The sequence below is a fragment of the Trachemys scripta genome, chromosome 2 (genome assembly GCF_013100865.1).
Source record: "Trachemys scripta elegans isolate TJP31775 chromosome 2, CAS_Tse_1.0, whole genome shotgun sequence".
Classification (NCBI taxonomy): domain Eukaryota; kingdom Metazoa; phylum Chordata; order Testudines; family Emydidae; genus Trachemys; species Trachemys scripta.
Window position 1 is genome coordinate 32,213,481 of NC_048299.1, and position 22,542 is coordinate 32,236,022.

Genomic DNA, 22,542 nt, shown 5'->3' on the forward strand with positions numbered 1-22,542 from the left:
CCTCCTTGGTGTTTATACCCTTGAAATCTTTGGAGACTGATCCTGTCCACACTCCTCCTGCACCTGAGGCACACCCAGAGCAGTTCTTATACTATACACAAAAAAGGGACTTATTTGAATTCCAAACAGCTATTTGGTCAATCACATTCATGTCTTTTTAGTCTCTGTTTTTGAGCATTCACAAACAGCTTTTTGTTGGTATGAATGCTGTAGGAATGGCTGTTTGTTATACAGATACCTGTACTAATATGCAACAAAGCTATTCAGAGGAGATATCTGAGTCTATCACCTTTCTGCTTTTAGTCTCACCAAGTGCAGAGAATAGAGACACCCACTCCTCCCTTACTTGCGCCATTCCCTCTCATAGAAAAAGCCTTGGACTTTCAGAAATGTCCCCCTCCCCCAATCCCATGGAGGGCAGACTAGCACCAAGTAGGTACCTAAAATCCCTTCTGGGTGGGAAAGATGTGATCTGTGTCTAGAGGGTCCACTGCACCCAGATGGGCAGGGGGAGGGGCACAATTGCACTCCATGTTTTGCACCAGAAAAACTAAGGAATAAGGAGGAGGAAGAGAGAGTGTAAAGTCTGTTTTAAAGCAACAGAATACTGGATCCCTGGGTCACCTACACCCCAGGCACTTCAATCTGTAATGACTGAGTAGCCTATATCAAAAGTTGTTCCCCCTGCACTAGGTGAACAAAGGGAGAAACAAAAGTCAAATTACACGTTTGTACATGGCTATCCCAGGCTTACTAGCTAAAGGACTTTTTACAATGCCCAGATTAATCACAGCCTCATGGATTACACAGATGATTTCTTTTCCATACATATTTGAGGCCCCGCTTAGAATCATGTTTTTGCTTCTACAGTAAGGCTTATGTGCATGAAGCACTTTACCTCATGCTGTCTGGATACATTTCTAAACACCAATCAAAGACAGAACTCTTCTTTTCCATTGCCTATTATACAGAGACCATTTTACTATTTTGTCTTTGTTGCTGTCCTTCATAAGCACAGCCTTTAGAGAAACATATGCTTTCACATCATGCTACCAGAGCTAATTAAGTACAAACCTGATCTGTAAACTATAATGCTCTGCATTTACATTATACAGCATATGCACAGGTTCACTAAACCTCCTTTATTCATGTTAGATGAAGGGGCTTTTGACTATCAGCCTCTCTTGTAGTGGATTGAACAGCTGATTCTAGACAGAGAATCTTGGGCCAGTGACAGATTATTAACAGTGACACTAATTGTTGACTCAGCACACCCTGAAGCAGAAAACAGCCAGGCAACTGAGGCAAGACAGAGGAAAAGATTAGGTTTTTCTTTTAAACAAGGCAAGAGAAAGGAGGAGGAATGAAATTTTCCTCTTTGCACTTTCTCCAAAGCCGTTTATTTTTATATTTTAACATATTGTTATAGCACCACAGTGTGAGCAGTGAAATATTCTCTAATACTGCACAAGAGAATTGGAGTGTGTGAGAGAGGGTGGGAGGCTCAGTTTCTCAGGCCTTACTCACTGGAGCTATTGCTGGTTGGTCACCCTTGAAGCTACATCAGTGCAAACTCCTAGTGCAGACAAGCCAAACTTAGATTTGCACAATTGGTGCCCTAAACTGGGATATACCATTCTGATGTCCACTAATCATGCCTTTAATCCTTTGTTTTGTAATAAGCTCCTCCTGCAGAGAGTAACAGCATAATAGGGGAAGGTTTTAATTCACATATTAAATGCTAACTGCCTTCCTACCACTACCCCAGTGACAAAACATACTGAATACAACTCTAAATCATAAGAGGAAACAGGTTTAAAAGACATCCCTCACACACCAATCCTAAATTTTTATTCCCACTCTGAAGGTGTTACTCCGCTGTGGTGCAGCTTCCCATCCAACCCACTCTGTTACAGCATCTATAAACTCCATGGTAACACAGGTTGCAATTTCTCTCATCTTCTGGCAAAGCTTTAGAACTATATAAATACTTCTTTCTTGGGTTACATGGTATAGCCATAGGGTTGTCATAAAAATCCTAAGAAAACAATTATAAACAAGCATGTTTGATGGCAAACACTGTTTTATGTTTGATTAATTTCTGCAAAGAAGATGTGGAGGATGTTTCACAATGAAGAAAGCAGGGAAGAGTGCAACACTGAAAGCACTACTACAAATAAAGACTGGTGCAACTGACATGAAAGGCTTTCTGAAAAATACAACTACTTAAAAGCAAAATTTAATCATTACTACCTTCTGAAAGCAAGTTTCATTAGAAAAAAGCAAATACATGTTATGAAAACAGAATCACTTTTTTCAAGTGGGATGTGTCTTCCCAGGCTTGCCTACATACACATTTCTGCACCAACAACTGTCTTCCAGACAGAGATATGCTCTCCAAGCATACCCAGGACTTCAGTGAATACTATTATTACTATAGCACCTAGGATCGTTAAAGCCTAAATACTGAATGAAATGTAGGAAGATAGCTGAGAAAATAGCTTTACAGCCACCACTGTAGTTGCATCGATGCAAATTTCTAGTACAGGCAAGGGTAGCTGTGATTTACACTAGTGTTCCCAGAAACTTGGGTATATTGCAACAGTGCAAATCATGGCTTCCCTTACCTACAGTAGGAGCTTGTACTGGTGCAGCTGTCAATGGTTGGTATCTGGACAAATTCTTGAAGACAAGTGCTCTCTAGGATGACAGGGCTTAACAGTACTACAGTGGTACCATGTTCTGCTCCTAAGGGAAGTGTAAAGGTGAGTGCACTTCATAATGTTATACAACCATGTGGTGCACAATCTCTACCTGCACTGAAGTCCACACCTAATTTTCATATAGGTTTATATGGGGTTTTAATTAATGTAAAGGCACACAGTTATTTTTAATTTATAAAGCACTGTAAGTGTACAAAAATAGCATTTTAAACAGACAATGTGTTGCAGGGTACAGGGAAAATTCTATCAATTAGGAGACTGCTTCACTGAAGCTAATTTCTTGCGGGTCTGGCTAAAACTTGGAGGTGGCTATGAACATTATGAAATTGAGCTGATTAGGTGACTGCTGTTTGGATTTATTCAGATTCACAATAAGAAGTCTTGTTCACAAATAAGTAGTCTCAAAGAAGGTTATAGAAGTGAGCCAGCTTTGTAACTCAGAACATGTCACTTGCCCAGCATTTACAGAAAATAAAAAAAAAAAAATTCTTTCATGAAACCTGGATCAGATAACAGTAATTGAATCAATTCTAGCTAATCTTTGACGTCAGTTCCTTCAGGCTCAGCTGGAAGCGAATCTTCAAAAAACTTGAACTCTTTTGTCCTTCTAAAAATCTCTGAACCATTGATCAATGTTATTTTAACACTAGAACATAAGAATGTCCATATTGGGTCACGATTAATGGTTCTTCTAGTCCAGCATCCTGTCTTCCGACAGTGGCTAATGCCAGATGCCTCAGAGGGAACTAACTGAACAGGCCAATTATCGCATGATCCATCCCATCTTCCAGTCCCAGCATCTAGCAGTAAGAAGCTTAGGGACATCCAGAGCATGGGGTTGCATTCCTGACCATCTTGGCCAATAGCCATTGAAGGACCTAGCCCTCCATGAACTTACCTAATTTTTCTTTGCACTCAATTATACTTTTGGCCTTCATAACATCCTCTGGCAACGAGTTCCATAAGTTGACAGTGGACTGTATAAAGAAATGCTTCTTTTTGTTATAAACCTGCTGCCTATTAATTTCATTGGGTGACCCCTTGTTCTTGTTTTTATGTGAAGGGGTACTTCCTTATTCACTTTCTCCACACCATGCATGATTTTATAGAAACTTCTTGATCTATCCAGCATAGGGCTGACTGTCACATTTTTTGAGCATTTGTTAGGAAGTCAGAAAATGGAAAAAGTCATTTATCAGAAGTAGTAATATTGCAGCTAAAAACAAAAATGTCCTTCACCAATGTTCTGCCTTCTGCTGCTACAGCAGCTGCAAACAAAGTTGCTCACTCCCTTTTAAAACCCTAACAGCTGCAAGCAAAGGGTTCACATACTTCTTTGAAGTTTAGCATTTTTATATAAGTGAAAATATTTTGGTGAACTGTTGATAGTCAAGAAGTGACTTAATACTTGCAGAGGAAGGAATACTCAGAGCCCTGCTGAGTTAGCGGCAGAATGAGCCTTCAACATAAACGAACTTCCCAGGATAAATGTTGCTAAGACTCCTTGATCTGATCAGACTATCTGCCTTTCAGGTAGAGAGTCTGGTTGTCTACTTTCCTCCCACCACCCACGCTGGCTGGTATTCCACTTCCTCACAGGTAAAGGGTACTAGCCCAAGGCTGTGGATTGTATTCCACAAACCTAATAGGCTGTCTTTTGTACTGTCTAAACATATTAGATAAATGAACTATTACTACTGGTCATTTAAACAGAAATAGCCAGTTTCAGACTTCAGAGTTAACTCTTCAGTTAGATGAGATGAGGGAGTTCACACAGTTCAGAATCCTCTGTACACTCAGGAAGACAGTACTGCAGCAGTTCACATTTGGAAGGTTTCCTTTGCAAGCACAAGGAGCAGAAACTTCAATGGGAAAAAAAGTCAAAAGCTTAAATTCTGCAGTAAATCGAGGCCATCAATGAGCTATGGAAACACCTTGGCAAGCCAAGGTGGACCATGATTCTGCTGCAATCTTTCACTAATTCAAGAGTTACATTGATGTGCCTTTGAGGGAGACATGTCCAGTTTTTAGGCAAAGATAACTGCCTTAGTACTGAGATTAAATGTTGTATCTAGCTAGGTGAAGATAGCTACCCCAGTTTGTATTTCTACGTTTATTTCTAGGTAGTTCCTGTAGCTTTGAGTCCAGGAACTACAATTCCCAGGAAGCACTGGGGACAGAGAGGAACAAAAGGAGAAAGAGGAGAAGAAAGGAACAGTGTGAGCCCTGTGAAAGAGTGAGGGGAATAAACTTTACCTTTGCTGTTATCATAGAACCATAGGGTTAGAAGAGACCACAAGGGCAAGGAGTTAGACTAGAAGACCAAGATGCTGGATTTGTTGAGTCTAAACCATTGAAGACCGATGGCTATCCAGCTTCCTTTTGAAAACCTCCAGCAAAGGAGGTTCCACAACCTTCTTAGGCAGTCTGTTCGACTGTCCTTCTGTTCTTACAGTTAGGAAGTTTTTCCTGAGATTTAATCTAAAACTGTGATGCTGTAGTTTGAACCCATTGCCTCTTGTCCTGCCCTCTGTGGCAAGAGAGAACAACTCCCCCCCCCACCCATCTTTTTTTATGGCAGCATTTCAAGTATTTGAAGAATGCTATCGTGTCCCCCCTCAATCTCCTCTTTTTCAAACAAAACATACCCAGTTCCTTCAGCCTTTACTCATATGGCTGGCATTCCATCCCTTTGATCATTTTTGTCACTAGCCTCTGGCTCCTTTCCAGTTTCGCCACATCCTTTCTATACAATGGTAACCAAAACTGGACACAGTACTCCAGTTGAGGCCTAACCAGTGCCAAGTAGAGCAGTACTATTGCCTCCCATGACTTGCATGCCATTCCTTATTAATGCCTAAAATTGCATTTGCTTTTTTTGCAACAGCATTGCTGATTCATGTTGAGGTTGTGATCTACCACAATTCCCAGATCCTTCTCAGCAGTGCTGCTGCCAAACCATTTTGTAGTTGTGCATTTGTTTTTTCTTCCCGGAGTGTAGAACTTATATCTGTCTTTATTGAATTTCATTTTGTTGACTATAGCCCTGTTCTCCAATTTATCAAGTTCCCTGTGAATTTTAGCTCTATCCTTCAAAGTGTTGGCAAACCTCCCTTAGCTTTGTGTTATCTGCAAATTTGATCAGTATGCTCTGTATTCCTACATTCAGGTCATTAATAAAGATGTTAAAACAGCACTGAGCCCAAAACAGATCCCTGTGGAACCCCACTTGAAACCTCCCTCTAATCTGACATTTCATTAATAGTTACTCTTCGTTTGCAGTTGTTTAACCAATTATGTATCAAGCTTCCTGAGTTTTCCTTAAAGGGGTTCAGGTTAAAAAAAAACTGGCAATGAGCATAGAAGACCCACAGATAAACAGAACTCTGATTTATCTAAGTGCCTCATGATTCCCTGCTGCTCTGACATACTATTGCTGCTCTCAGTGAAACTCCACTGGCCTGTAGCCTGCTGCTGTCTGCAACTGCAACTTGCTGAAAAGACATACAGTAACTCCTCACTTAACATTGTAGTTATGTTCTTGAAAAATGCAACTAAGTGAAATGATGTTAAGTGAATCCAATTTCCCCATAAGAATGAATGTAAATAGGGTTAGGTTCCAGGGGGATTTTTTTTTGCCATACAATACAGTACTATAGTTGGGAGATGCCCCCGCCTTACCCCACACAGGCACAGCCCACTGGCACTGGAGACAACAAGGCAGGCAAGGAGGCTAAAAGGTGCTGTAGGCTAGGAGAAGCACATTGTGCAGCAGCAGCTTCCCCTACTCTGCAAGCACCAGGGGCGGGGGCTCAACCCTTGGCCCACCCACGCCACCCCTTCCCCCAAGCCCACACCCTTAACCCGCCTTTTCTTCCCCCCCCCACCCTCCCCCTTTACTCCGCACACCGCATCCTCTCTCTCCTCCCCTCCTTCTGCCCGCAGCAATCAGCTGGCTTGCCCGTGTTCAGGAGGCAGGAGGGAGGAGCGAGGACATGGCACGCAGGCTCCCCTCCCTCCTGAACACGGCAAGCCAGCTGATTGCCGTGGGTAGGAGGCAGGGGAGGGAGGGGGAGGTGCACTGCGTCCTTGCTCCTCCTCCCTCCCTCCCTCCTGCCCGCGGCAGTCAGCTGGCTTGCGATGTTCAGGGGGCAGGAGGGAGTGGGGAGAAGCGAGGACTCGGCGCGCTGGCTCCCCTTCCCTCCCCCGCCTCCCGCCCGTGGCAATCAGCTGGTTTGCGGCTTTCAGAAGGCAGGAGAGGGAGGGGGAGCCTGCGCGCCGAGTCCTCGCTCCTCCCCCCTCCCTCATTAACGCTGCAAGCCAGCCGATTGCTGCGGGCAGGAGGCGGAGGGAGGAGGGGGAAGGTGCTGATCTGCGGGGTCTGCCAGCAGGCGGGAGGCACTGTAGGGGGGGCATAGGGTAGCTGATAGGGGGCAGCCAGCTATGGACAAAGCAGGCAGCCAAACATTATAACGAAGCATTGCACACCTTTAAATGGAGCATGTTCTGTAATTGAGCAGGGATGCAAGATCGAAATAACGTTAAGCGAGAGGACGTTAAGGGGGAGTTACTGTATTTAAAAATACATTTAAAGTATGTATTTTTTCATAGTCCTCATTTTTCACAGCTAAAGCATTCCTCTGTAGTTCTGAAAACCCACAGCTGCACAAAAAACAAGTACAGATCCAGTCAGCCATTTCTGTGACCAGCATTTCTTACCAGCTGGTTCTTCTCCACGTTTCTTGCTCAATTCACTTGATGTCTCCAATTTGCTTCCACCACACTTATTACCATCACGCAAGTTTTGCCTCCACCATTCTTTATGCCCATCCCAAAAGATCCTCTGCTCCCATGGAAACAATGGAAGTCTTACTTCAGCAACTATACGCTTGCTATAGAAACTTCTGCTTACATATCAGAAAAGCTTACTGCTTTATTGCCTTGGTCCTGATGGGCAACGAATCTTCAAGCATCTCCCTCCTCTTACTGACATACTGCAAGATGTGACTCCATATGATGCTGCTCTCTGAGCCCTGGATGATCATTTTGATCTTCTACTAAATTGTTGAACAGTTCAAGTTCTACTCCTGCATACAGATGTTTCACGAGCCCATCAACCACTATGTAACTGCATTACATGAGCTGAATGCAACCTGTACATTTGCCAGTTTTACAGATGAAATAATCAGAGACCAAATTGTCATTAAGATGAACAGTTCCAAGATTCATGAACAACTCCTCATGATAAAAGGCCTTGTTTGGAGAAAACCACAGAAACTGCCTGCCAAGCGAAGAGCACCATACATTGTGCTAAATCACTTTCCATGACACCAAATGTCTTCCAGCCTGCAGAGGTTAATGCAGTCCAAGATGACAGCACGGAAAGCTTCTTAGTCTGTAACTCTTAGTGCCTATTGCCCTCCCACACACCACATTGCTACCGATGCTACAGGTGTGGTGACCCTGGTCAGAGGCAGATTTTCAAGCGTATTCTGCCAAGAAATCGGGATGCAAGGGGGGGGGGGGAGAAAGGACATTTTTCTAAAGTCTGCTGACAATGTTGTATCTAGAGTTCTCACAGTTGAAGATTATGGTAAACTGAATCCCAAAGGTGTTTTGAATATGACAGGAGATCATTACACCACTCCACACTGAATTGATGGCCATGTAATGATGATGTTGGTGGATTCTGGTTTGCCTTACACTGTAATTACCAACCAACTCTACCATGTGCTTTGCGCCAGCTCCCAACTCGAACTGCATCCTCCAGACACATACCCCAGAGGGTATGGTGGATCTCCCATCCACATCTATGGCTATTTTACAACTATCCTTGAGTCCAAAGGCCATAATGCACAAGGGAAAAATCTATGTACCCCAAAAGGGAGTTTCTATTTTAGGATGGAATCAAAGGGATCTTCAGATGATATTAGATCCAAATAGTAGAGAACCTGTCCTACAAAACTAAGGATAGGTTACAACCAGAAATCATCTGACTTTCCAGAAGTTTGCACCGATACCAAAGATGTTGCCAAAAAGTTCAAGCACAAGATCCCGCTAAAAAACAAACAATGCAATGCCTATGTAGCATAAAGTGCTAAACATACCAATTGCACAGAGACAAACAAAGAGGAAATTCCAAAACTATGTAAAGCAGATATCATTGAACTAGTTGATTTATCAGAATGAGTTTCTCTTCATTCTCATGAGGAAGCATAACAGTGCTATCTGCATATTTGTGGATTTGATAGATCTAAACTTCAGCAATGTTGTGGATTGTCATCCTCTGCCCAACCTTGGTGAAATGCTGCTCAACTTAAAGGAGACAAGAGTCTTTATGACCCTGGATTTAGTCTTAGCTTACCACCAGATCCCCTTAATGGAAGAATCCCACAAGTACACATCTTTCATCACTCCAGAAGGTCTGTTCCAATTCAAAAAAGATGCCATTTGGGTTAGCCTCTGCAGCATCTGTATTCCAGAGAATGATGCATTGGATCTCTGAAGAGACAAGGGGCATTACTTTCAAGATGATATTGTAATGTATGGTAAAGATGAATCCAAATAAGATGTCATCCTAAACAAGGTTATAGAAAAACTTCAATGACATGGACTTACTATCAGCAAGAAGAAAAGCCAATTCCATACCAACTCAGTGACATAACTAGGACATACAATCTCTCAGAATGGCATACAACCAAAACCAGACCCCACGAAAGCCGTGATACAACAGAGCCCAACAATAAGGACAAACTTTGATCTGTCTTGGATTGTGTATTCAAAGTCTATACAGCAATTTGCTATGAAAAAGTAGTTCCTTTGCATCATTTCCTAAAAAAAGGACGTTATGTTTGAATGGGATGAAGTTAACAAGATCAAACATGCAATTTCAACCAGGCCAACTCTAAGACCCTTTGATTCTGAGAAGCAAACGATTGTCACAACAGATGCTTGTGAGTATGGTCTTGAGCCACACCTTATGAGGATGCAAGAGAGAAAGATGAATGGATTGTCGTTGCACAAATCTCAAGGAATGATCACAGTCTCAGAGTAAGCAACAGCCATGAGAGAAGACAAAGCACTTCATGATCTAAAGACTTCCATAGTCCATGGATGGCCTTACAGGAGGATGACATCAGAACACTTACAACCATGTAGAAACATATCACATGAGCTGCCCCTTATAAATTAATAGATTGAGACTTTACCATCTTTTGTGCCTACACTTCTGAAAGAATGATTGATTTTCCTGGCACATGAAGGAAACCTGGGAATGAGTACAACCAAAAGACAACTGCAACATGACTTCTGGTGGACAGGGATGGATGAGCAGCTTGAGGAAATAATCAAGAATTGTATGGCTTGTGTTAGTAGTGATAAGTTACAGAAACCTCCAGCATCCCTCTCACACCAGTTGACTAGCCCAACTGTCCATGGGAGAAACTGGCTCAACATAATGGGACCATCTGAAGATTACCCTGTTATGCAAAGGTTTCCCATAATAATGGTAGACCATCATTCAAAGCAGCTGGAAGTTACATTCACTGGAATGGTTACTGCTGAAATAGTGGTTAACTTCATATGATCAGTCTTTGGCCGAGAAGGATTTCCCAAGGAATTGATAATTGACAACAGAATGCAATTAACCTCTGCTGAAATGCAACACTACTTCAGTAGCAATAATCTCAAGCACTAAATAGGGTTTTTTTTAATACCAGCCAAGAGTCAATGGTGTAGTTGAGAGAATGAATAGACTGGTGAAAGAAAGTCTGTAATTTACCAGTTTGCAAATGAGACCATGGAAAAAAAGCTTTACGTGTAACACTGCTTACAGGACCACTACAAGGGTGAAGAGTATCATCCTTCAAACTGTTAGAGGATGTAAGGCCAATACATGACTTACTATCTGTCAAATGCTTATTCGGTCTCCTTTTTCAACCAAACTTTCAGGTGAAACTATTCATGAATGTGTTAAGAATAAATAGGAGAAATACAGACATTATAGAGATCATAAGAAAGGTGCTAAACCTCACAAGTTTTAAACTGAAAATTTTGTTCGTGTGACGCTCCCATGCAGAGTCAAAAAATGGTACTCTAGATATTCCTGTCATCTGCAGATAACAGAAATCTGAGGAGATTCTGCTGTATTCATAGATGGAAAGAAATGGAATATTTCAAGATTATCCACAGCTCATCAGCTAGCTGCTGAAGAAGAGAATCATGATTTCCACCTTGGACCAGAGAACATCAATGACACTGATAGCAATGGACAATCTATACTAGTAAGAATTGCTCCCTCACCTAGTCTCATTCCTGCCTCTCTGGGTATTAGAAGTGTTAGACAAAGGAGACTGCCGAAAAGATTGGAACACTTAGTTACTGGACTTAAGTGATGGTTTGGAAGTGACTGTTAAACGTTTTACAATTATTATTTTAAAGGGGACTGTGTGTTGTAGCTACCCAGGTGCACATAGCTACCCCAGATAGTGTTTGTAAGTTTTGTTCCTAGGTGGGTCCTATAACCTTGAGTCCAGGAACTACAATTCCCAGGATGCATGGGAGAAGTGGAAGGAGATGGAAAGACAGAAAGAATGTGAGCCTGTTGAAAAAGTGAGGGGAATAAACCTTTGCTGTTATCAAGCTTCCTGAGTTTTCCCTCAAAGTGGAACAGTACAAAAATTAATATGGAGGAAAAATGGAGTGGGGGGGGGACTCAAAGAAGGCAGAGTGGTCCAAAGGCTAAGACACTGGACTCAGATTATTAAAAGAATAGTATTGTAAGTACTAATTGGTATTTATAGCTTATTACTAAAATATTAATTGCTTCAGTGGACTGGGGAGGGAGTGAGGGAAGGATTTCTTCACATCCCCAATGTAATCATTTTGTGACAAAATTGAAAAGAAATTCACTATTAAGATTCTGAATCTAAACCTATACTAAAGTAATTCCATGTTACAGAGCTTCAGATTTGCGCATGCTATGTACCACATCTGTTACAATATTGATAGAGCCAGATAAGGCTGAAACTTGAACTTCAATTTTGAATTTTCTTGATATGGTTAGTTTGCATCAATAATGTTATTTAAATGAAGATAAGTTTTCTGATGTTAACAAAATATACTTGTCGGAGTAACAAATTTAGGATCTATTGTATTTTGGTCCAGGTGATCTAATTGGTCTTTTCTGTCTTTAGTTTCTATGATTCTCTGTTAGTTTAGATTTAGCTACTTTTTAAAAAGTGGCTTTCGGCACTCTGTACCATAGATTCCAAGTGAGTCAATCCTTATTATGCAGATCACTGACCTGAATCTGCAGATACTCTGTTACAATCTTGCCTGTCAATCCAGCTGTCAGGCAAGCTCATTAAATACCAGACCTGAAGCATATGCAGTTTTAGTTGAAAAAAAGTGACCCTGCTTTTAAAGTGGCCATTTAAAAATTCAGCCATTATTTTTTTCTCTAAAATATGAAAAAACTATGAACATATAACTGATTGGCTTAAACCCTGGCAATTAAAGCCATTTTTGAGTTGTAAAAATGCAAAAAGCACTTAAAACCAGATTGCCAAGTTATTTTAAAAATGTATATAAAAATTAAACTGTAGAACAGATCGATTTTTTTTTTTTAAATTCCAAACATAGGCTACATATATCCAATTTTATCTTAAAACTTTAGCCAGGTTTTAAACTCTTAAACCAAGATGTAGACAGACAAGCTTACCTGTAATGTTTCAACAGTCTAATTATCAAAACATTTTCATAGAATCAACTATGAACTACAACAATGTTGCAAAATAATAGTTTCCACAGTGCCTTTTTACATAACTGAAATTACTAGGTTTGCCACCTGTCAGATATTCACAGACTGTTAGACTAGTCCCTTCTCCCTTGAACTCGAGCATTGGGCAATACAGATTGCAAGTACAGGAGAGGAAATTACAGGTCCTTTATTATTTGTCTGTGGAATCCCATGCATACTTGTACTGAGGTATAAATAATGATTTAAAAATTTGCAGGAGAGCAAAAAGTTACTCAAGCTGGATGACAGAATAAATAGACTACCAACTACAGCCCCCAGCTTGCCTGCACAGAATTTAAAAGGCTGTTCTTATAAATAGAGAGGCAGAAACTTGATTCTTTTTAATTCTCTCACAGCAAACAGAGGCTCTGCAGTGAAGTTTTCCTCTCCAGCACCGAAAACATTTGGTTAAATTCCAAACATGCTATTGGACCTTCCCGTAGTGTTTTTATTTTTAAATAAAAATCAATGGTGACAAACCCAGAAGTCTCAAGTGTTGCAGGGATTTACAGCACATAAAACAATGAAACAGATGGATTTATACAGAATTTATCATTCCTACCTTCTAAATATTTAGAAACTTTCTCCAGTCGGACTGGCATATGGTAAAGGAATGAAATAAAAAGATGCAACATTTAGCTTTAAATAACTATTTATAGAAATTAAACTGAGAATGAAAAGTAAGTAAGTTAATTAAGAAAGTCTGAATTTTTTATTATTATTTGCAGTACAAAATAAGGAGGAGGTACTTATTCAAACCTGATGTTAGGCCAGATCCTCTGTTCTTTTTATCCTCTACTATTTCATAGAATGGGCCTATCACTTGTAGTAATTCTTCAACTTTCTCCGTCATTGGCATACTCTCAAGAATCTGTACAAGTCCAAAATACAAAATGTCTTGTAAACAATATATTAATGATTCATTTTATTTTACTTGGTGCCAAATTTCCTGATGTTCACTGCAATACTCATATAGCAATAACATGTAACAAAATAAATTTTATAACACCCTGTGCAACTCTGCATTTTAACATTATATAGCAACCCCATTCTCCAAATAATAGACCATAATCTCAACCAAAAGCAAAACAACTTCAGGATTTTTAAAGCACTGTTTATTATAGTTAAGGGACTCCATCAGTATATCAATTACAAATTCCAACATTCATTATCTCAGCAATTTCAAACTAAATCAGGCAGAAGTTTGAGACAGGTGGGTGTGATCATGTGCAATGTGCTTTTTAATCAGTTTTTCTTTGGAGAAAATGAAACTGAGGGTCCTCCTTCCAAACAGAATGTTCTTTTCATTTGACACATCCCATCCTCTTTTGACTGGGTGCAAGCACCATGTTAATGAGGTGCCCATTGTGTCCTTCTAATTTACGAACTGCATATATAAAGAAAAAAGTAAAGCCACTGTCCATAGCAAAAAGCCCCCCAAATCAGAGGGACAGAATCAAAGTAAGGACAGTCCAAAAATCACACGATCAAGACAGAAAATTAGGGTCCAACCCTGCTCCCTTGAAGTCAGTAGGAGCCGGATCAGGTTTTCAGTTTACTAATCCAACACACCCTAGCACCAGAACAGGCATTCATATCACAGAAAGGTGTGCAGTCAAACAGACATTAGACAGAACAGAGATGATGCTGAAACTGGCAACTAAAAGTAATAAGCCTGCCAAATCTTATCACTAACTTTCAATTTTCTAATCCATTTGGGTGGCTTTTGCCGATTCCCCCTTTTAAGCAATTGTGACATTGCACTCTATAGGATTTTATGAAAATATGCTAATGGAACTGGAATATGCTTCATGCAAAAGGTCTCTTGTAAGATATCATTACAAAGTTTATAATCTATTGAGTGTGATCATCCTATTTGTATAAATGTATCACTCTTGTATCTGAAACTAGAAATATGAAATATAACTCTCAGGGCCTATTGTAATTATGCAAAGTGTGGGCCGTTAATGGTGGTTTGGAATCTTGACTCCCATTAACCAAGACAATTGACTGCAGATGGGTGTGTTTTAACTGTAAGTCTTCCTGTATACATGTGTGCTGGCAAGTGGGTAATGAAGTCTTACAGTGACATGTGATCATGTCACCTGAACTGGAATCCATCTTTAACCTGGTGCTTTTCCATTGAGAAGGGGGGAAACCCAGAGGGACAAAGGATTCCCACCTTATGCAAAAGTGGGTGGAACAGAACAAAGGAGGGCCATCATGAGGAATCCCCTAGCTACCACCTGAGCTGGAACAAGGGCTGTATCAGGGAAAAAGATTGTGCCCAGACTAGGAAGGCATCCAGTCTGTGAAAAAGACTTATTGAAACATCTTTCAGGGTGAGATTTTATCTGTACTCAGTTGTATTACTGTATTAGGCTTAGATTTGAGTGTTTTATTTTGCTTGGTAATTCACTTTGATCTGTCTGTTACTACTTGGAACCACTTAAATCCTATTTTCTGTATTTAATAAAATCACTTTTTACTTATTAATTAACCCAGAGTATGTATTAATATACCGGGGGGCAAACAGCTGTGCATATCTCTCTATCAGTGTTATAGAAGGTGAACAATTTATGAGTTTACCCTGTATAACCTTTATACAGAGTAAAACAGATTTATTTGGGGTTTGGACATCTGAGTGTTAAAGACAGGAACACTTCTGTAAGTTGCTTTCAGTTAAGTCTGCAGCTTTGGGGCAAGTAATTCAGACCCTGGGTCTGTGTTGGAGCAGACTGGCGTGTCTGGCTCAACAAGACAGGGTGCTGGGGTCCCAAGCTGGCAGGGAAAGCATGGGCAGAAGTAGTCTTGGCACATCAGTTGGCAGCTCCCAAGGGGGTTTCTGTGATCCAACTCATCACAGCAATAATTCCAAGAAAAGATGCAGGCAGTAGTGGCAGCAAACCCTCTTCCTGTAAAACGGCAGTAGCTATGGTAAGCTCTCCTCAGACAAGGCACCAGGCAAGGTAGCAAGTAGTGGCAAAAGAAGCTACAGCAAACCATCTACAAGCAAAAGCCCCACACAGATCAGCAGGAAACAGCAGCCATAGCAAACCCTTGACATGCACAACTCCAGGCTGACTGGCAGGTGGCAACAATAGCAATCAAAGCTAGTTTTACAAACCAATCACAAGTTATCAGAAAAGCAACACTCCCATTAAAGAGTAGCTTCAGCAAGTTTCCAATCCATTTTGAGCATAAACAGAACAAATTATTCTATATTCTGAAGGGGGAAAACATGTAAGCTGCTCAGATACACTGCTGGAAATTAGCAAGAGAGATCAGACACCTTTTACCACCTTTTCTTTTATACAGCTGTAGAAAATTAAAACTTTGTCACAGCCTACCTTGGTTTGCAGTACATTTACATCTACATTCTGTGCTTTCAACTCAACTGAAAAAATTGCATCGAACTTAAATATAAATGTCACTGCTGCTCCTCCACACACCTCGCAAAAACTACCCACATAATCTGGACAGTTCTCAGAATCATACTGGGCTTTAGCCACAATAAATTTGAATAGGAGTTGTGTGGTGAAAGTCCTTTTGAAAATGTATGTATACAGGTGAGCACTATTAGGGTGGAAGGACTGTGGCTCTTGTCTCAGTCTTATTTCAGCCTTGGCAGTAGGGAAGCTGCAAAGTAAACCCAATCACTAATCTTGTGTTTGGGTAAGGTGGGTGAATTTCACCTGCCCAGCCACTCCATACTCTTTCTGCACAGAGCCAGAATCAAAGGCTCTTCCTGGTGGGTGGGAGTGGGGGGGTGAGGTGGGCTGCCCTATACAACTTGTGGGCACACATACATGTGTTTTTTATCAGGTTATCCTCAAAAGGGAGAATAAAAATATATAAGACAGATCCATTTTAAACTTCAGCTATGGCAGCTCACTGGTGCAACATTTATTCACAGAAAGTCAATAGGAAACAAAACTAAGCCAATAAATAAATAAACTAATAACCACCATCACCAACAAATGCAAACTTCTGGAAAAAGAATTACTGGTTAAACAATACTAATAGCTAATTACTTTAAATTGGAGAATGTACTGTTATTTTTAAAATACCCTTTTGCACACAGCAAAGTTGGATATTTGGAAGATTTGGAGACTCAGAGCCATAATACAACAACTCACACTGCAGTCATTCTGGAGCAGGGGGCCTCAGTGCTAGAGAGGGTTAAATGAGCACAGGTACTCTAGGAGGCATTACTGGGATACCTTTGACTTAGGGTTGCTAACTTTCTGATTGCAGAAAATCAAACACCCTTGCCCTGGCCCAAGGCCCCACCCCTAAGGCCCCGCCCCTGCTCACTCCCTCTTTCACTCTCTCTTCCCCACCCTCACTCACTCATTTTCACCAGGCTGGGGCAGAGTGTTGGGGTGTGGGAGGGCTCCAGCCAGGGCTTTGGGCTCTGGGTTGAGGCCGGGGATGAGGGGTTTGGAGTGCAGAGGGGGCCCCGGGCTGAGGGTTTTGGAGTGTGGGAGGGGGTGCAGGTTCTAGGACAGAGTTTGGGTGAGAGAGGGGACTCAGGGCTGGGGTGCAGAAGGTGGTGTGGGCTCTGGGTAGCACTTACCGCAGGTGGCTCCCGGAAGCGGCCAGCATGTCCCTGCGGCCCCTAGGTGCAGGGGAAGCCAAGGAGGCTCCATGCGCTGCCCTCGCCCGCAGTTCTCATTGGTTGCAATTCCCGGCCAATGGGAGCTGTAGAGCCAGCGCTCAGGGCAGGGACAGTGTGTGGAGCCTTCTTGGCCACCCCTGCACCTGGGGACTGTAGGGACATGCTGGCCACTTCTGGGAGCCACGCCTTAGCCCTGCCTCACCATCGACTGGACTTTTAACAGCCCAGTCAGTGGTGCTGACCAGAGCCAGTAGGGTCCCAGTTTTCGACTGGATCGCCCAGCCGAAAAGGATGCCTGGCAACCCTACTTCGGCTCTGTCTTCCATCCTTAGCAGCAACTGGAGGAGGCATTGGGCAGGAAGGGGGATGGGTGTTTAGTCTATTGCATGGGCGGCAATGAAGTTTCCCCTGGGGGAGGCTAACTCCATGTCCTGCCTCTTCTGCCGTGGCCCCCACTCACACTCCACCCCCACTCCGCCATAGGTCCCCACCCCTCCCTCAAAGTCCGCTCCCCTTCCCCCGCAAGACCCCCGCTGCCCTTTCCCCTCGCACCCCCACATCCCTCCTCACTCCCCCAACCCCCATTATACCTGCTGCTCATGTCTACTTTAACTGTGATTCCAGAGGCTAGTAAGGCACCTGAAAAGTCTAGGGTTTTTGCAGATAATAACTTAGAAATTAGCTGACAAGAGCACCGTATCTAATTCCTATATAAAGAACGAAAAAAATATACACGAACACCAATTAAAGCCATATTTTAAGTTTATATGTAAATTTAGAACAATCAGGAAATAATACAGTAAAATATTCCCAATCGTAAGCCTTGAGGTATCCGTTTTGGAGCCTTAACACAGATATCAGAAAGACAAGTTTGATACTTTTTACACTATCTTTAGTAGAGCTAAATAAAAATAAATAAAATCTGATTCCTTTCTCTAACAGACACACTGTATTACTGCCACTATCGCCTCTAGTTTAGTCAACTGTTTTTCACTCCACTAAGAACTATTTTAATTTTCACATACATGATTAAAGTTTTTCTCTTCTATTAAGAAGGGAATTTATTTTTCTACTTATTTTGGCATTTGTGTTTGCCAATCACAATCGTGTATGTGACTCTCTAACATTTAACTCCATCATTACTATTAGTGTCAGACTTGTAACCACATTTATTTTAGTACAAATTTTAAGTTACTATACAGTGTCTAAAGTTATGTGTTTAGATAATTTTTTTCTTTTTTAAATTGGCATTGCTAAGGTGAGTACAAACTAAATTTACATTCTAGAAGGATGTTATTATTGGACTGTACCACTTTAAATAATGAATGACAAAGCACAATATGGCAATAAAAGTAATAATGATCATTGCTCCAGCCAGGACAGGGTTAGGCATTTTAGAAATTACTACTCGAAAAATAAAATTTAACTTTGAAAAGAATAAAATTACAGAGAATATATATTTCAGTAGGAAGTACCAAGAGATTACAAACAACAATAATAATATTGCAAGTGACAGAGCATGAGGAGGCGGGAGAGTGGGAGGCGGTGAGAGAGACATAGGGAGAGTGTGTGAAACTGTGAGTGTGCCAGAGTGAGTGTGTCAGCGTGCTCTCTCTTTAAGCCGAGCACCCAGGAGCATGAATGCTTGTTCAGCAGCAGCCACAGCTCCCATTCCTGACCCAAAGGAACCAGCACTGATAGGCTCCTTGTCTCCCCACCCCAGTTCAGCAGACTCCCACTCGGCCACAGCCATCTCTAGCAGCAGGTGAGCTCCCCCAGCACCCTGCCACCCATGAATCAGCTTCCCAAAGAAATGGGGACTGGCAAATTTTGAGATGGCTATAGCCCTGCAAACCCCCGCCCCCAGCAGCATGCCTGGCCAGAATTCTTGGGCTTTATGTGGATAGAGCGGATTTTACCCTAAGAGATTGTTTGCTATCAGTTTATCTTATGATAACCTTCAGAGGGCAGTACTTTCATTTAATTTTACTATTTACAGTACTCTTTGTTGATAGTTATTTTGAAGAGAACAGGCTACTTCTATTAGTTATTTCAGTGGGTCTTTTGACAGTTAAGATTATGAAGTAATGAATGGCCAAATTCTGCATTACTCACTCAATTAAAACTCCCATTAAAATCAATGAGAGTTTTGCTTGAGTGAAGACTACAGAATTGGCCCACTATCCTAAAAAAGTAGTCATTAAAGAGCAAGAATAACATGGTGGTTGATAGAACAGAAATAAAATGTTATAAAAAAAAAGCTTTAAAGGAGATTAATAGCCTGACTTAGAAAAAAAGCTAGCATAGTCTGAATGAAAACTGCACGTTCTGTCCTTAATACCAACCTGGCTATAGTTACGTTAAATTACATACTTGTCCATACCGCAGTTCAAAGTATGTAAGATCGTTCACTGTTTCAGAGACCTCCTAAAAGGGCTGCAGTCAAAAGACAGGATGAGTTAAGGACAGAGTGGCAGTCTTAACTCTGAATTTGTCCAGCTACTTTAAGAATTTATATTATGCTCATTAAGATAACTAGGAACAGTTATAAAAAAATTTAAAATCTCTATTCCCAACACTAGACCAGAAACATTTGTTTGGATCTAAATCAGACTCCTATAGACTATAAATAGAGGCAGTTTCAAATCTAGGTTCTAACTCAATGGCCTCCAAAGTTCAAAGATGTTCAGATCCAGAGTTTTGGTTCGGCCCATTTTGTTAATTAACTCATTCATTAGCCTGTTCATTTATAAGCTGAACCCCCAAGATGGTTGGGTAAAAATAGCAAAAACTGTATGACCCTTTCATAAGCCAACCCTATATTTCAGGGGTTGGCAAACTTTGGCTCCTGGCCCATCAGGGTAAGCAGCTGGTGGGTCAGGACCCAGCGGGTCGGGACGTTTTGTTTACCTGGAGCGTTCACAGGCACAGAGGCCCTCAGCTCCCAGTGGCCGCGGTTTGCCATTCCCAGCCAATGGGAGCTGCGGGAAGTGGCACATTGGCTGGGAACGACGAACTGCGGCCACTGAGAGCTGAGGGGCTCTATGCCTGCAGACATTCCAAGTAAACAAAATGACAATGTATTAGATATTCAATTCAGTGATTCCATAAAGTTTAAAACCATCAAATTTTGGTGTAGACCCATTTATAAGCCAACCCCCGCTCTTTGATGAGTCACTTTTTTACCAAAAATATTCAGTTTATGAACGCGTATATACGGTACTTTAAGACTCTTCCACGTAAGGGTCCCACCAGATCTCAATCTAGAATTCAGATGCAAAATTTACTGCAAATTCAGCTTTTTTCCTTTGGGATCTCTCGCTCTCCTTCCCTAGTTTGTTTGAATCTCCTGCAGTTTCAGTTCCAGTGTTTCACTACAGCTCACTTGCCAGAGCTGCATTGTATTTGGGCCTGTCATTTAAAACGTTATGTCAATAGGTTCCCTAGAGCTCTTAAACTTCAAAACTATCACCACCAGACAGTTTCGGGTTAAGTTAATTCAGCAAACTCACAACAGGAATGAAATCCGATCTGGAGCTTTGCTAGCAGTTAGTGAAATATTTTCCTTATTTTTCTAATGTTCTAGAAATAAAGATACTTTAGTAGATAGATAGATTTGAATTACTCTTACCTTTTTCATTTCTTCAACATATGCTATCATGGCTTCTTCTTTGGGCATATCCCCCAAAGCACTCCAAGCATCCCTAGGAATGAAAACCACAGATATCTTCAGAACACCCATTGTCTGCCTACATTTTTCAGTCCAGCGTTAAGTAAAGTCTTTCTTATTGTGTCTGCAATTTTGTGTGTAAAAAAAAAAAAAAATTAACTTGCTGATTTGGGAGCATAATCAGGTAATTGGGCATCTATAGAGAGACAGCATGATCCAGTGGATAGGGGACTGGACTGTGAGGCAGGAGAAAAGTTCTATTTCAGATTCTAACACTGACCAACTGCTTGGCATTGGACAAGATCATTTTTTAAAAGTTATGGGACCTTCAAAAAGGTATTTTTTATATTAGCCATATACATATTGCTGCTGATGTATAAATACAACCAGCATTACGTACAGGTCTATTTAATCTTTTCTATTAAGCCTTATTCCAACAGGAAAGTAGCAGCCTAAAAATAAAATCACTTACTTATCTCTGACACAATATACATTATGGGTTTGGGGCCATATTGTATCCATTCATAAAAAACACAGGTGTACCAGGAAACTCAGATTCCAATGTCAATTTCCATGCAAGCCTTCCCTGGGGGGATGGGAAGAGGTTTGCGGAGTGTTTTATTAAATTGAAATGGAACAGATGGGCTAACCTAATTAGTTTAATTTAGTTACTGTTTAACGTTAAACAGTGCTGAATAAGATTGGTTTACAGAGACTTTAGTCTGCTTAGTAGTGTGGCAAACACTATTAAAAATTAATAAAAGTTTAAAAGAAAGATAAAGAAGAGAAGGAAAAACAGTAAAAATGTTTGAAATGTAACGTATTGAATAAGGCTTTTATTTTAACAACATCCATTTTTCTTTTTCCCTTTAGCTGGAGAAAGTTTTTAGAAGGAAAAAAAAATAACATCCTTGTTTGACAGTCTTAGATAGTAGATCAGAGATGGTAATAACTGTCCTTTGGGGGAAAAGAAAAGAAGTTAGTTGAGATGGATTGGTGCTGTTGTAGTTAAAGTCCAATCTCATTTTATCCCAGGTGGTGTTCATCGCAGCAGGAGCCGGTGGTGATGTCATCTGGGTCCCCCTCTCTGGCCTGATCAGGATCTCTCTCAAGATCAGGATAATGGAGGCCCAGAGTCACAGGAGATGGTGGGAGTGGCTGTGAGGATGGTGAAGCTCATTCCAGTAGCCAATTTTTTTACCTAAAGTCTCTTTCCTTAAGGACCCAAAATAGGAGTGATGGGTGAAAATTATTTTGTCCACCACCAGAGGCCTAATTTTTGACACACCGGTTTTGGTTCACTGATTTCTGGTTTTACATTTTTCTTATTTATCCAGCATGATCTTAACACAGTCCTTCAGCTGTATCAGTATGCCTTGTTGCTTGGACTAATTCAGTCTGGCTGGCTAGCTCCCTTTCATAACTTTTCCCTGTCAACAGTTGTTATATGTTAGTGACATTTTATGCACTTAAGCTCATAATTAGAGTAAATTTGTAGATCCAATTATTACAGCCGAGGACAGGGAGGAGTGCATACATGTCACTGTACACAGGGAGGGTCAGCAAAAGTTATTCAGAGGCATTTCAATTTTAACTAACTTTAAATAAAAAGCAAGCCAGGGAGTGGTTGATTTTTAGGCCTTTTGCTGTAGAAGTGGACCTCAGATGTTTGAGCTGGGGTCCATATATAGTTGCCAATGTTTTTTAAAAAAGCCTTTCAAGGGATGAT

The 22,542-nt window shown here is 41.1% G+C and overlaps 1 protein-coding gene across 3 annotated transcripts in view; it reads right to left on the reverse strand.

The window, feature by feature from the left end:
- The window catches only part of ACBD5 (acyl-CoA binding domain containing 5), a 47,471-nt gene that overhangs the window by 22,172 nt on the left and 2,757 nt on the right, over window positions 1-22,542 (reverse strand). For 2 of the 3 annotated variants that reach the window (XM_034760191.1, XM_034760193.1), the window contains 3 exons: window positions 20,775-20,847; window positions 13,282-13,393; window positions 13,085-13,117 (listed from right to left, as the gene is read on the reverse strand). In XM_034760191.1, coding sequence (XP_034616082.1) covers window positions 13,085-13,117; window positions 13,282-13,393; window positions 20,775-20,847 — 218 coding nt within the window. The remainder of the gene's footprint in view (window positions 1-13,084; window positions 13,118-13,281; window positions 13,394-20,774; window positions 20,848-22,542) is intronic. The other variant, XM_034760192.1, reaches the window with a different exon arrangement.